The sequence below is a fragment of the Salvelinus fontinalis genome, chromosome 42 (assembly GCF_029448725.1).
Source record: "Salvelinus fontinalis isolate EN_2023a chromosome 42, ASM2944872v1, whole genome shotgun sequence".
NCBI classification, from domain to species: Eukaryota; Metazoa; Chordata; class Actinopteri; order Salmoniformes; family Salmonidae; genus Salvelinus; species Salvelinus fontinalis.
Window position 1 is genome coordinate 3,942,921 of NC_074706.1, and position 15,551 is coordinate 3,958,471.

The 15,551-nt window shown below is 45.4% G+C and overlaps 2 protein-coding genes across 2 annotated transcripts in view; both read left to right on the top strand.

The window, feature by feature from the left end:
- The window catches only part of LOC129841598 (prostaglandin reductase 1-like), a 297,002-nt gene that overhangs the window by 77,341 nt on the left and 204,110 nt on the right, over positions 1-15,551 (top strand). The gene's annotated exons all lie outside the window — the stretch shown is intronic.
- The window catches only part of LOC129841575 (interferon-induced very large GTPase 1-like), a 74,554-nt gene that overhangs the window by 48,009 nt on the left and 10,994 nt on the right, over positions 1-15,551 (top strand). Inside the window, 1 exon segment of the mRNA XM_055909912.1 lies at positions 4,169-4,438. Within this exon segment, the coding sequence (XP_055765887.1) occupies positions 4,169-4,438 (270 nt within the window).

Sequence of the window (15,551 nt, forward strand, 5' to 3'; positions counted from 1 at the left end):
ATATTGTAACTTTATTGTAACAGTTGAACTTATACTTTAGTGCAATATTCATGGTAACATTGTCATTGTGATATTTTAGTGCAACATTCACTAACAACTATATAGCAGTCGTGTGATTCATTCCCACTGAACATAAAGGTAACATTTAGGATAGAGGTAGCCTGTAGAATATGCATTCAAGTAGAGGCCTACACTGAACAAAAAACAATTATATATATATATATTGTGTTGTTTAAGTGTTCCCTTTATTTTTTTGAGCAGTGTATATATGTGTGTATATATATATACACACACACACATATATACACTGCTCAAAAAAATAAAGGGAACACTTAAACAACACAATGTAACTCCAAGTCAATCACACTTCTGTGAAATCAAACTGTCCACTTAGGAAGCAACACTGATTGACAATAAATTTCACATGCTGTTGTGCAAATGGAATAGACAAAAGGTGGAAATTATAGGCAATTAGCAAGACACCCCCAATAAAGGAGTGGTTCTGCAGGTGGTGACCACAGACCACTTCTCAGTTCCTATGCTTCCTGGCTGATGTTTTGGTCACTTTTGAATGCTGGCGGTGCTTTCACTCTAGTGGTAGCATGAGACGGAGTCTACAACCCACACAAGTGGCTCAGGTAGTGCAGCTCATCCAGGATGGCACATCAATGCGAGCTGTGGCAAGAAGGTTTGCTGTGTCTGTCAGCGTAGTGTCCAGAGCATGGAGGCGCTACCAGGAGACAGGCCAGTACATCAGGAGACGTGGAGGAGGCCGTAGGAGGGCAACAACCCAGCAGCAGGACCGCTACCTCCGCCTTTGTGCAAGGAGGAGCAGGTGGAGCACTGTCAGTGCCCTGCAAAATGACCTCCAGCAGGCCACAAATGTGCATGTGTCTGCTCAAACGGTCAGAAACAGACTCCATGAGGGTGGTATGAGGGCCCGACGTCCACAGGTGGGGGTTGTGCTTACAGCCCAGCACCGTACAGGACGTTTGGCATTTGCCAGAGAACACCAAGATTGGCGAATTCGCCACTGGCGCCCTGTGCTCTTCACAGATGAAAGCAGGTTCACACTGAGCACATGAGCACATGTGACAGACGTGACAGAGTCTGGAGACGCCGTGGAGAACGTTCTGCTGCCTGCAACATCCTCCAGCATGACCGGTTTGGCGGTGGGTCAGTCATGGTGTGGGGTGGCATTTCTTTGGGGGGCCGCACATGCCCTCCATGTGCTCGCCAGAGGTAGCCTGACTGCCATTAGGTACCGAGATGAGATCCTCAGACCCCTTGTGAGACCATATGCTGGTGCCGTTGGCCTTGGGTTCCTCCTAATGCAAGACAATGCTAGACCTCATGTGGCTGGAGTGTGTCAGCAGTTCCTGCAAGAGGAAGGCATTGATGCTATGGACTGGCCCGCCCGTTCCCCAGACCTGAATCCAATTGAGCACATCTGGGACATCATGTCTCGCTCCATCCACCAACGCCACGTTGCACCACAGACTGTCCAGGAGTTGGCGGATGCTTTAGTCCAGGTCTGGGAGGAGATCCCTCAGGAGACCATCCGCCACCTCAGCAGGAGCATGCCCAGGCGTTGTAGGGAGGTCATACAGGCACGTGGAGGCCACACACACTTCTGAGCCTCATTTTGACTTGTTTTAAGGACATTACATCAAAGTTGGATCAGCCTGTAGTGTGGTTTTCCACTTTAATTTTGAGTGTGACTCCAAATCCAGACCACCATGGGTTGATAAATTTAATTTCCATTGATCATTTTTGTGTGATTTTGTTGTCAGCACATTCAACTATGTAAAGAAAAAAGTATTTAATAAGAATATTTCATTCATTCAGATCTAGGATGTGTTATTTTAGTGTTCCCTTTATTTTTTTGAGCAGTGTGTATATATATATATATATATATATATATATATTTTAAAAGCGCCACTGCACAATGAGTGTATATATATATATATATATATATATATATATATATATATATATATATATATATATATCATAGAGGCTTCAGAACCAAGTGCAAGATTAGTTTGTGCATCACTATTTTGATAACGTTGTTCCTGTCATGATCTGTTTGCATAGGTTCAGCTTATGCATTCAACAGCCTGGCTGGCAAATGGTCTGTCCATATCTGACCCATCGCTATCACAATCACTCAGGACAGCATCTGTCTCATTTTGAGGGATAACTGCAATGTTGCATGCCTTGTCTGGGCAGTCACCTAGATCCAACATATCCAGAACTTGACTCAAAGTGAAACTAAAAGAAAGAACAGAGTAGAAAGTTAGGTAAAACAAGAACTATGTATGTGTATAACTATGTGTATACCTAGATGCACTGTGGTATCCCACCGGTCACTATTGTTGCCGTCAACATGTTTACACATTCTATGACCACACTGAACAAAGTTGAGTAATTGCAAATGCATATATCAATACTAGACACCTTAAAGATGATGTGTACCAAAAATCTTTGTCCTATCTTTATGTTAATTAACATACTTCACTAACCTCTTGTTTGGGAGCTTTGATGCAGCCATTCTCTTCTCATGGTGCAACCAGGAAGTAAACAGCTCTGGTCATGTGACAATTTACACTAAACATGTGACACTGCACATATTTCATTGAGACCCTTTACTTTTTCAATATTTGCTGGAAATGCATTGATACATCATTCAGTAACATTTTTAGAGCCTTATAACTAAAAACATTTTTTACGGTCACTATTGTGACCGATGGGATTAAATAGGTTAAGTTAAAACCAAGACTCGAATTGAGGACGTATGAGAGGTCCTTCCGTTTATGAAAGAAATGGCTAAAAGCACAAGCCTACCCCTTGTAAGCTTAAGATTTTGAAGAAAACAAAACAATCCGATTATATAAAGTGATGTATAAGAGGCTTTGGTCCGTAATGCTTTATGCTGGAAGCTGTAAAATACATTGGAAAGACTTGACTCCAATGCATATATGGATATCATTGTTTTGATTCTTTGACATTCAGACTGAGCCACAACCTTCTATATTTGAGGAGACAAAGATAGACTTTGCTTGGGAATTAATCTAATTCTGTCACTATCAATTGATTATGCTATTCACTTTCTGTACAATATAAGATGTTTAAACCCAGACAGCTTTTAGGGAAACCCTTGTGATCTTCTCTCGTTGGGTTAAACCATGGAAGAAGAGTAGCCAGCAGTTAAAGCTTACAGTTTTCTGTGTCGGTAGACCTACTCTGTCTGGGGTGGAAAGGTAGACCTACTCTGTCTGGGGTGGAAAGGTAGTCCTACTCTGTCTGGGGTGGAAAGGTAGTCCTACTCTGTCTGGGGTGGAAAGGTAGGCCTACTCTGTCTGGGGTGGAAAGGTACGCCTACTCTGTCTGGGGTGGAAAGGTAGTCCTACTCTGTCTGGGGTGGAAAGGTAGTCCTACTCTGTCTGGGGTGGAAAGGTAGTCCTACTTTGTCTGGGGTGGAAAGGTAGTACTACTCTGTCTGGGGTGGAAAGGTAGTACTACTCTGTCTGGGGTGGAAAGGTAGTCCTACTCTGTCTGGGGTGGAAAGGTAGTCCTACTCTGTCTGGGGTGGAAAGGTAGGTCTACTCTCTCTGGGGTGGAAAGGTAGTCCTACTTTGTCTGGGGTGGAAAGGTAGTCCTACTCTGTCTGGGGTGGAAAGGTAGTCCTACTCTGTCTGGGGTTGGAAAGGTAGTCCTACTCTCTCTGGGGTGGAAAGGTAGGTCTACTCTCTCTGGGGTGGAAAGGTAGGCCTACTCTGTCTGGGGTGGAAAGGTAGTCCTACTCTGTCTTGGGTGGAAAGGTAGTCCTACTCTGTCTGGGGTGGAAAAGTTGGTCTAACTTTGGAAAGAACCACGCTCAGATTCCTAATGATGTTTCATTCTTTTGTGTTTTGCTGAAGGGAGGTCCATCCTTTTTTATTCGGACAGGTTCGATTTTCTCCATGTAACCCTTATTATCAATAACGTTCACTCGTTTACAAATCCAACTTCTGTTGTGTGACTTCTGTTTTGAGCTTTAATCTTCCCATATCAAAATAAATTGCAAGCTGGCCTTTTCTACTTTTCATCTACTATTCTACTTTTCTTCCTGCAGTATATTTCTGGAGTTAAACTGTAGCCCTGACAGTAATGTATTTTCCCTTAGTACTTCCTGCTCCAGACCAGCTGACTGTTGACTCAGTGGACACCACATCAGCTGCTGTTAGCTGGAGCCAGCCACCAGGATTGGACCAAACCCAACATCATTACCAGATCTCCTACCACTGTCCAGGGACAGAACCACACATCACTACCACATCTTCACACAGCATCACTCTCTCTGACCTGCAACGTGGTACTAAGTACTCTGTCACTGTCTGCACTGTGCTGGAGAATGGAACGCAAAGTCAACTGGTGTCAACAACCCTCACCACAGGTAAGGAATTACCCTACTTAAGTATTATGTCTGATGTTATCAAAATCACTCATGTAAATGAACTAATCATAATGGATGTATCAGCATGGGATGTGAACAGTATCGTCACTGATGATAAATATATGATGGTGAATTCCTCAGATCTCATCATGCAGTTTGGTGCTGAAAGCAATTAACAGTGATTATGATATGCAAATTCATGTTTTCATTCATTCATTATGTCAAGGAGTTGATCTGCCTCTGCTTGCTTTAACTTAGTTACTACAGTGTAAAACACTTGTTATTGTGGAAAGTATTCATATTGTCATTCATATATTTTTTTGGGGGGAGGGGGCGTGGCGTCAACAATTTAGCAGAGACACAGCACCGTTGCTACAGTCGCTAGTCTACACACGCCTTGCAGAGGTCTTCACATTTTGCTGCCTTAAAATGTTGTCTCAAAAGGGAATAAATAGATTTTTTACACAACCTACTCAACATTTTCAAAGTGAAATAAAAATATATTATATGTTGCTAATGGAAAAACAATAACAAACCTGTCTTGATGTCTTCACATCCCTGAATGGAAGCACCTTTGGCTGAGAGAACAGCTAGGAATTTTAATATCAATACGTTACAGCCTAGTTTTTTAAATAGCCTGCCCCATATTTGTTAAATATGTTCAACATATTTGCAGTCCACATTGTTCTAATTGCATTGCTTTGCACCTTTCATGTTTATTTTGATCCTGACAGACTACCCACAACATGATGCTGCCACCACAATACTTGTGTTGTATTGGATTTGACCCTGTAGTTTTTAAATTAGGCCAAAAAGTGTCTTTATTTTCTGTGTTGTCTTGCAGTATTACTTAACAGCCTTGTTGGAAACAGAATGGATGATTTGGAGTGGATTTTTTAACACCTTCTTTTCACTTTGTCATACAAGCCAGTAAAAAAATACATTACAGACAAAATACTTCACAGTTTACATACATTTGAAACATTAACCTGTGTGTGTGTGTGTGTGTGTGTGTGTGTGTGTGTGTGTGTGTGTGTGTGTGTGTGTGTGTGTGTGTGTGTGTGTGTGTGTGTGTGTGTGTGTGTGTGTGTGTGTGTGTGTGTGTGTGTGTGTGTGTGTGTGTGTGTGTGTGCGCGTACGTGTGTGTGTGCATCTACTCTACATTAATAAAAGTATGTGGACACCTGCTCGTCTAACATCTCTTTTCAACATAATGGGCATTAACATGGAGTTGGTCCCCCCTTTGATGCTATAACAGCCTCCACTCTTTGGTAGCCTTCCACAAGCTTCCCACAATAAGTTCTGTGAATTTTGGCCCATTCCTCCTGACAGAGCTGGTGTAACTGAGTCAGGTTTGTAGGCCTCCTTGCTCCCACACGCTTTTTCACTTCTGCCCACACATTTTCTATAGGATTGAGGTCACGGCTTTGTGATGGCCACTCCAATACCTTGACTTTAATGTCCTTAAGCCATTTTGTCACAACTTGGGAAGTATGCTTGGGGTCATTGTCCATTTGGAAGACCCATTTGCGACCAAGCTTTAACTTCCTGACTGATGTCTTGAGATGTTGCTTCAATATATCCACATAATTTTCCTACCTCATGATGCCATCTATTTTGTAAAGTGCACCAGTCCCTCCTGCAGCAAAGCACCCCCACAACATGATGCTTCCACACCCGTGCTTCACGGTTGGGATGGTGTTCTCCGGCTTGCAAGCCTCCCCATTTTTTCTCCAAACATAACGATGGTCATTATGGCCAAACAGTTCTATTTTTGTTTCATCAGACGAGGACATTTCTCAAAAAAGTACGATCGTTGTCCCCATGTCAGTTGCAAACCGTAGACTGGCTTTTTTATGGCGGTTTTGGAGCAGTGGCTTGTTCCTTGCTGATCGGCCTTTCAGGTTATGTTGATATAGGACTCGTTTTATTGTGGATATACAGTGGGACAAAAAAGTATTTAGTCAGACACCAATTGTGCAAGTTCTCCCACTTAAAAAGATGAGAGAGGCCTGTAATTTTCATCATAGGTACACTTCAACTATGACAGACAAAATTAGAAAAAAAAATCCAGAAAATCACATTGTAGGATTTTTTATGAATTTATTTGCAAATTATGGTGGAAAATAAGTATTTGGTCAATAACAAAAGTTTATCTCAATACTTTGTTATATACCCTTTGTTGGCAATGACAGAGGTCAAACGTTTTCTGTAAGTCTTCACAAGGTTGTCACACACTGTTGCTGGTATTTTGGACCATTCCTCCATGCAGATCTCCTCTAGAGCAGTGATGTTTTGGGGCTGTTGCTGGGCAACACGGACTTTCAACTCCCTCCAAAGATTTTCTATGGGGTTGAGATCTGGAGACTGGCTAGGCCACTCCAGGACCTTGAAATGCTTCTTACGAAGCCACTCCTTCGTTGCCCGGGCGGGGTGTTTGGGATCATTGTCATGCTGAAAGACCCAGCCACGTTTCATCTTCAATGCCCTTGCTGATGGAAGGAGGTTTTCACTCAAAATCTCACGATACATGGCCCCATTCATTCTGTCCTTTACACGGATCAGTCGTCCTGGTCCCTTTGCAGAAAAACAGCCCCAAAGCATGATGTTTCCACCCCCATGCTTTACAGTAGGTATGGTGTTCTTTGAATGCAACTCAGCATTCTTTGTCCTCCAAACACGACGAGTTGAGTTTTTACCAAAAAGTTCTATTTTGGTTTCATCTGACCATATGACATTCTCCCAATCTTCTTCTGGATCATCCAAATGCTCTCTAGCAAACTTCAGACGGGCCTGGACATGTACTGGCTTAAGCAGGGGGACACGTCTGGCACTGCAGGATTTGAGTCCCTGGCGGCGTAGTGTGTTACTGATGGTAGGCTTTGTTACTTTGGTCCCAGCTCTCTGCAGGTCATTCACTAGGTCCCCGGTGTGGTTCTGGGATTTTTGCTCACCGTTCTTGTGATCATTTTGACCCCACGGGGTGAGATCTTGCGTGGAGCCCCAGATCGAGGGAGATTATCAGTGGTCTTGTATGTCTTCCATTTCCTAATAATTGCTCCCACAGTTGATTTCTTCAAACCAAGCTGCTTACCTATTGCAGATTCAGTCTTCCCAGCCTGGTGCAGGTCTACAATTTTGTTTCTGGTGTTCTTTGACAGCTCTTTGGTCTTGGCCATAGTGGAGTTTGGAGTGTGACTGTTTGAGGTTGTGGACAGGTGTCTTTTATACTGATAACAAGTTCAAACAGGTGCCATTAATACAGGTAACGAGTGGAGGACAGAGGAGCCTCTTAACGAAGAAGTTACAGGTCTGTGAGAGCCAGAAATCTTGCTTGTTTGTAGGTGACCCAATACTTATTTTCCACCATAATTTGCAAATAAATTCATTAAAAATCCTACAATGTGATTTTCTGGATTTTTTTTCTCTCATTTTGTCTGTCATAGTTGAAGTGTATCTATGATGAAAATTACAGGCCTCTCTCATCTTTTTAAGTGGGAGAACTTGCACAATTGGTGGCTGACTAAATACTTTTTTGCCCCACTGTAGATACTGTTGTACCTGTTTCCTCCAGCATCTTCACAAGGTCCTTTGCTGTTGTTCTGGGATTGATTTGCACTTTTCGCACCAAAGTACGTTCATCTCTAGGAGACAGAACCCGTCTTTTTCCTGAGTGGTATGACGGCTGCGTGGTCCCATGGTGTTTATACTTGCGTACTATTGTTTGTACAGATGAACGTGGTACCGTCTGGTGTTTGGAAATTGCTCCCAAGGATGAACCAGACTTCAGGTCTTGGCTGATTTCTTTTGATTTTCCCATGATGTCAAGCGAAGAGGCACTGAGTTTGAAGGTAGGCCTTGAAATTCATCCACAGGTACACCTCCAATTGACTAAAATGATGTCAATTAGCCTATCAGAAGCTTCTAAAGCCATGACATAATTTTCTGGAATTTTCCAAGCTGTTTGAAGGCACAGTCAACTTAGTGTATGTATACTTCTCACCCACTGTAATTGTGATACAGTGAATTATAAGTGAAATAATCTGTCTGTAAACAATTGTTGGAAAAATTACTTGTGTCATGCACAAAGTAGATGTTCTAACCGACTTGCCAAAACTATAGTTTGTTAACAAGAAATTTGTGGAGTGGTTGAAAAATGAGTTTTAATGACTCCAACCTAATTGTATGTAAACGTACAACTTCAACTGTAGATGACCAGCAGGGTCAAGTAATAAACACAATGGTTGTAGAGGGTGGAACAGGTCAGCACCTCAGGAGTACATGTAATTAGCTTTTTATAGCCAAGCTTTCAGAGGTCGAGACAGCAGGGAAGAGAGAGAGAAAAAGACAGAGAGACAGAGAGAGGGTAAACAGCAGGTCTGGGAAAAGGTAGCACGTCCGGTGAACAGGTCAGGGTTCCATAACCGCAGGCAAAACAACAGAAACTGGATCAGCAGCATGACCAGGTTGACTGGGGATGGGGACATCCAGGACTCATCAGGCCAGGTAGTCCTGTTGCATGGTCTTAGGGCTCAGATGGGAGAATACCTAAGATCACACAGGACACCACATAAGACAGGAGAGTTACACCAGATAGGACAGACTGACCCTAGCCCCCCAGCACATAGACTATTGCAGCATAGACACTGGAAACTGAGGTTTAGGTACACTGTGACAGGCAGGATATAACCAGGCAGGCTATAACCCCACCCACTTTGCCAAAGCACAGCCCCCACACCACTAGAGGGATATCAACAGACCACCAACTTACTACCCTGAGACAAGGCGTGAAGATCTCCCCCACTGCACAAGCCAAAAGGGCACAAAACCGGACAAGAAGATCAAGTCAGTGACTCAACCCACTCACGTCGAGTATAGCGAAAAAAGTCTGGAACAACGTGATACACCCCTTCTAGGGATGGCATGGGAGAGCACTATTAAGCCAGTGACTCAGCCCCTGTAGTATGGTTAGAGGCAGAGAATCCCATCGGAAAAGAGGGGAGTCAGCCAGGCAGAGACAGCAAGGACGGTTTGTCACTCCACCTTCGCAGCCCAGGGCCAGACCACACTCAATCAAAGGACCTGCTGATGAGATGAGTCTTCAGTAAGGACTTAAAGGTTGTTACAGAGGGTAGTGCGTATGGCCCAGTATATCATTAGGGGCAAGCTTCCTGCCATCCAGGACCTCTATACTAAAACAACGTGTGTATCTCTAATAATTTGATATCAATGAGATGGGCACATGTAGTAGTTACAGAATCTAATATACAGTGCATTCGGGAAAAAATTCCGACCCTTATACATTTTGTTACATTATTCTACAATGGATTCAATTGTTTTTTCCCCCTCACCAACCTACCCACAATACCCCATAATGACAAAACAAAAACAGGTTTTTAGAATTTTCTGCAAATTTATACAAAGTAAGAAATTGAAATATTAAAATGTACATTACTATTCAGACCTTTTACTCAGTACTTTGTAGAAGCACCTTTGGCAGCGATTACAGTCTTGAGTCTTCTTGGGTATCACGCTACAAGCTTGGCACACCTGTATTTGGGGAGTTTCTCCCATTCTTCTCTGCAGATCCTCTCAAACTCTATCAGGTTGGATGGGGAGTGTCTCTGTACAGCTATTTTCAGGTATCTCCTCAGATTTTTGATTGGGTTCAAGTCCAGGCTCTGGATGGGCCACTCTAGGACATTGAGACTTGTCTCGAAAACAGTCTTGTGTTGTCTTGGCTGTGTGCTTAGGGTCGTTGTCCTGTTAGAAGGTGAACCTTCGGCCCATTCTGAGGTCCTGAGCGCTCCTCCACCACCATGCTTCACTGTGGGGATGGTATTGGCCAGGTGAGGAGCGGTGCCTGGTTTCATCCAGACGTGATGCTTTGCATTCAGGCCAAATAGTTAAATCTGTGTTTCATAAGACCAGAGACTGTTTCTCATTGTCCGAGAGTGCTTTAGGTGGCCTTTGGCAAACTCCAACTGGGCTGTCATGGGCCTTTTACTGAGGAGTGGCCACTCGTCTGATTGGTGGAGTGCTGCTGGAAGGTTTTCCCATCTCCACAAAGGAACTCTGGAGTTCTGTCAGAGTAACCATCGGGTTCTTGGTCACCTCCCTGACCAAGGCCCTTCTCCCCTGTACTGTTTCCATTTTAGAATGATGCCACAGTGTTCTTGGGGGATAATCAATGCTGCAGAAATGTTTTGCTACTCTTCCCCAGATCTGTGCCTCGACACAATTCTGTCTCGGAGCTTCCACCTCATGGCTTGATTTTTTTGCTCTGACATGCACTATCAACTGTGGGACCTTATATAGACAGGTGTGGGGTGTGTTTTCAGATGGTCATACCATGGATCATGTAGCTATTTCATTAAACATTTTACAACCCGTTTAGATATCCCCCCCCAAAATGTTTTACAACTATTTGATAAAATATAGAATTTCGCTCACCAAAAACAATACAGAAGAAAACGAAAAGTGACATTCTGGGCTGCTCACAGATAGCTACACAAAAACAAGATCCCACAAACAACAGGTGGGAAAAGGCTGCCTAAATATGATCCCTAATCAGAGACAACGATAGACAGCTGCCTCTGATTGGGAACCATACCAGGCCAGCAAAGAAATAGAAAACATAGTTTGCCCACCCTAGTCACACCCTGACCTAACCAAAGAGAGAATTTAAAGGATCAATAAGGTCAGGGCGTGACAGTACCCCCCCCCCCCCCCTCCTGGCCGCAAACCTGAACCTATATGGGACGGTCCGGGTGGGCATCTACCCTCGGTGGCGGCTCCGGTACGGGAGAATCATCGCCGGAGGAATCGAACCGTAGATCGTCGCCGGGGACTCCGGACCGTAGCTCGTCGCCGGGGACCCCGGACGGTAGATCGTCGCCGGAGACTCCGGACCGTAGATCGTCGTAGACGGCTCCGGACCGTGGATCGTCGCCGGAAGCTCCGGACTGGGAACCGTCGCCGGAGGCTCTGGACTGGGAACCCTCGCCGGAGGCTCTGGACTGGGAACCCTCGCCGGAGGCTCTGGACTGGGAACCCTCGCCGGAGGCTCTGGACTGGGAACCCTCGCCGGAGGCTCTGGACTGGGAACCCTCGCCGGAGGCTCTGGACTGGGAACCCTCGCCGGAGGCTCTGGACTGCGAACCCTCGCTGGAAGCCTGGTTCATGGGGCCAACACTGGTGGTACCGGACTGGTGACATGCATTACAGGGCGAGTGCGAGGAGCAGGCACAGGACGTACTGGACTGGGGAGGCGCACTGGAGGCCTGATGCGTGGGGCCGGTACAGGTTGCACCGGACTGGTGACACGCTCTTCAGGGCGAGGGCGAGGAGCAGGCACAGGACATACTGGACTGGGGAGGCGCACTAGAGGCCTGATGCGTGGGGCCGGTACAGGTGGCACCGGACTGGTGACACGCACTTCAGGGCGAGTGCGAGGAGCAGGCAAAGGACATACTGGACTGGGGAGGCGCACTAGAGGCCTGATGCTTGGGGCCGGTACAGGTGGCACCGGACTGGTGACACGCACTTCAGGGCGAGTGCGAGGAGCAGGCACAGGACATACTGGACTGGGGAGGCGCACTAGAGGCCTGATGCTTGGGGCCGGTACAGGTGGCACCGGACTGGTGACACGCACTTCAGGGCGAGTGTCGAGGAGCTAGCACAGGACGTACTGGGCTGTGGAGGCGTACATCAGGGCGAGTACGAGGAGGAGACACAGGATGTACCGGACTGGGGAGGCGCACTGGAGGCCTGATGCGTGGGACCGGCACAGATTGCACCGGACTGATGACACGCTCCTCCAAACGCCTACGTTGCCGCATACTCCTTGCCGCAAATTTTTTTTCGGGCTGTCCTTTGGGCTGTCTTTGTGGCCGCGAACCCCGGCGTCGTCGCTGTTGCTCCTTCGCTGCTTCCATGGCAGGCTTCTGTCTCCTGCCATGATTTCGTCCCACGTCCAGGATGTCCTCCACTCCTGGCTTTCCTCCCAGGCCCAGGATCTCTGCTCCTCCTGGGCACGCTGCTTGGTCCGTGGGTGGTGGGATCTTCTGTCACGTTCGTTGGAATGAATGGACCAAGGCGCAGCGTACTTAGAGTTCCACATGTTTAATAAATATGAAACTCACCAAAAACAATAGAGAAGAAAACGAAAAGTGACATTCTGGGCTGCTCACAGGCAGCTACACAAAAACAAGATCTCACAAACAACAGGTGGGAAAAGGCTGCCTAAATATGATCCCCAATCAGAGACAACGATAGACAGCTGCCTCTGATTGGGAACCATACCAGGTCAACAAAGAAATAGAAAACATAGATTGCCCACCCTAGTCACACCCTGACCTAACCAAATAGAGAATTAAAAGGATCTCTAAGGTCAGGGCGTGACAGACTGTTAGCACTTGATGGTCTATAGAAACTTCCCACAAGAATAGGTTTTAAGTGAGGCAGGTGAACCTGTAGCCATATTACTTCAACAACATTTGCCATGAGATTTTCTCTAAGCTTTACAGGAATATGACCCTGGATATACACTGAGTGTATAAACATTAGGAACACCTGCTCTTTCCACAACAGGGGAATCCAGGTGAAAGTTGTGATCCCTTAATGATGTCAAATCCACTTCAATTAGTGTAAATGAAGGGGAGACAGGTTGAAGAAGGATTTTTAAGCCTTGAAACAATTGAGACATCGATTGTGTACATGTGCCATTCAGAGGGTGAATGGGCAAGACAAAACATTTAAGTGCCTTTGAGCCGGGTATGGTATGAGGTGTCAGGCGTACCGAGTGTGAGTGTGAGTGTGTCAAGAACTGCAAAGCTGTTGGGTTTTTCAAGCTCAACGGTTTCCCTTGTGTATCAAGAATGGTCCCACCTAAAGGACATCCAGCCAACGGCAGGCCATGAATGGGTCATTGATAAAAGAGGACAAAGAAGGCTGACACATTGTGCAGTGCAACAGACGGGCTACAGTTAGTCAACTGACAGTCCAGTACAACATTGGTGCCCAAAGACCCATAAAAGAATGCACAACTTGTCGTACCTTGACAGGATTGGGGTATGGCAGCCGACGACCTTACAGAGTTCCACTTCTTTCAGCAAAAAACAAAAACTGCGGTTGCACTGGGCTAAGGAATGAAAACACTGGACACTGGAGAATTTAAAAAACATTGCCTAGTCTAATGAATCCCGGTTCCTGCTGTGTCACGCTGATGGTAGGACTAGGGTATGGAGAAAACCACATAAGGACATACATCCATCATGCCACATGTCAACGTTGCAGGATCGTTGTGGTGGTGTGATGGTGTGGGCTGTGTTTTCATGACACAGATTGTGCCCCTTGAGAAACGTGAAGCAGCAATTGAATGCCACAGGATATCTGAACGTCACTGCTGATCAGGTGCATCCCTTCATGGCAGCAGTGTATCCATCTGCGAATAGATTTGTTCAGCAGGATAATGCCCCATGTCACAAGGCTAGGATTGTCCAGGAATTTTTCCACGAACATGACAGTGAATTCAGCTTACTACAGTGGCCTGCCCAGTCACCAGATCTCAATCCAATGAGATTGAATGAACTATTCAGTGTAGAGATCCACTACCAGCCAACTGGTAGAAGCATTGGAGTCAGCATGGGCCAGCATCGCTCTGGAACTATTTCGACACCTTGTAGAGTCTGTCACCCAACAAATTGAGGCTGTTCTGAGGGCAAAAGGGGGTGCAACTGAATATTGAGTAGGTCTTCTTTATGTTTTTTACCACCTTTCTGGGTTGCTTGATAGTTTGTTATTGCTTTACTGGGAGAAGACATGACAGTGGTATTTATTTGAGCTGATAGTGCAGGGTGAACTGCTCACAGTGGGCTTTCTACTAGGGCAAACCATCTGTGTTAACAGTATCAATAAAGTTCATAGGCACATGATTACTGCTGACAGTAGCTGTAGGATAAAATTAAGTTACTTACATTATGATTGACAACACACCTGGGAAAATGTACATTTGCAGCAGCCTTATGACAGCTCAGCGACACAATGGTAGAGATCATCTGAGCAGAGCTTGGTCACTGATAAGTCATTGTCTCAACACGCTCTTGAAATGCGACAGGGTCCCGTCACCAAGATGATTTCGATGGACTCCGTCATTCCTGTAGAGCATCTTCTGTTTCCAAAAGTTACCTATAAAAGTTCTGCCAACAGGGCTACAGTAGTCTTTTAGCCAGATGTGTAATGACAGTAGCCTGCTGAATCTTGCCCCCTATTCAGACAACACTGTAGTGAGCAGAACCTAAGCAATCGGCATCAGTTAATAGCTAAGTGAGAGCATTCACAGCCAACCGCTCAGACCAGCTCCAGTTAGCCTTTATTTTCTGGTCCTAGTTCTCCGGATTTAGTGACAAGTAGTTATTTTCAATAGATGCACCACCGGGTGGATTAGCTGTCATCTTGATATTTAAGAAAATGCTACCTATGTAACCTAGCTACTGGACCTCGGGGCAGACATAATCATGATCATATAGCAATATCGTGTAGCTATATGAAGTCATGTAGCTCCAGAATCTCAGAATCAATCAAATGTAACTTCGTAGCAGCAGAGGATCATTCTCCCATCATGGGTAAAACTGTGACCAAATGAGAAGCAGGATCAGCGTCAATGCAGAATTGGGTGGCCCATAGCTCAGAGCTAGCCGGCAGCGTTGACAAAGGAGCTAGAGCCGTGATGAGTTCCAGTATATTGTCATCAGTTGCTAGCATCAATGTTGATCAGATGCTTAGCCTGCAGGCAGCGTAACATGAAAGAAAGGACAAAGCAGTGCTAGTTCTAATGATGTTGACTGATGTTCCATGCTAATTATTTTATCTAGGGGTGTATGAGAGTACGGTTAACATGCGAGTGTCCATAATGCAAACAGAACTTAAGAGATCATGCTTAAAGTTTGGGGGTAGAAGCTGTTAATTAAAGGAGCCTTCTGGACCTAGACTTGGCGCTCCGGTACTGCTTACCGTGCGGTAGCAGAAAGAACAGTGGGTGTCTGGAGTCTGACCATTTTTAGTGCCTTCCTCTGACACCACCTGGTATAGAGGTCCTGGATGGCAGAAAGCT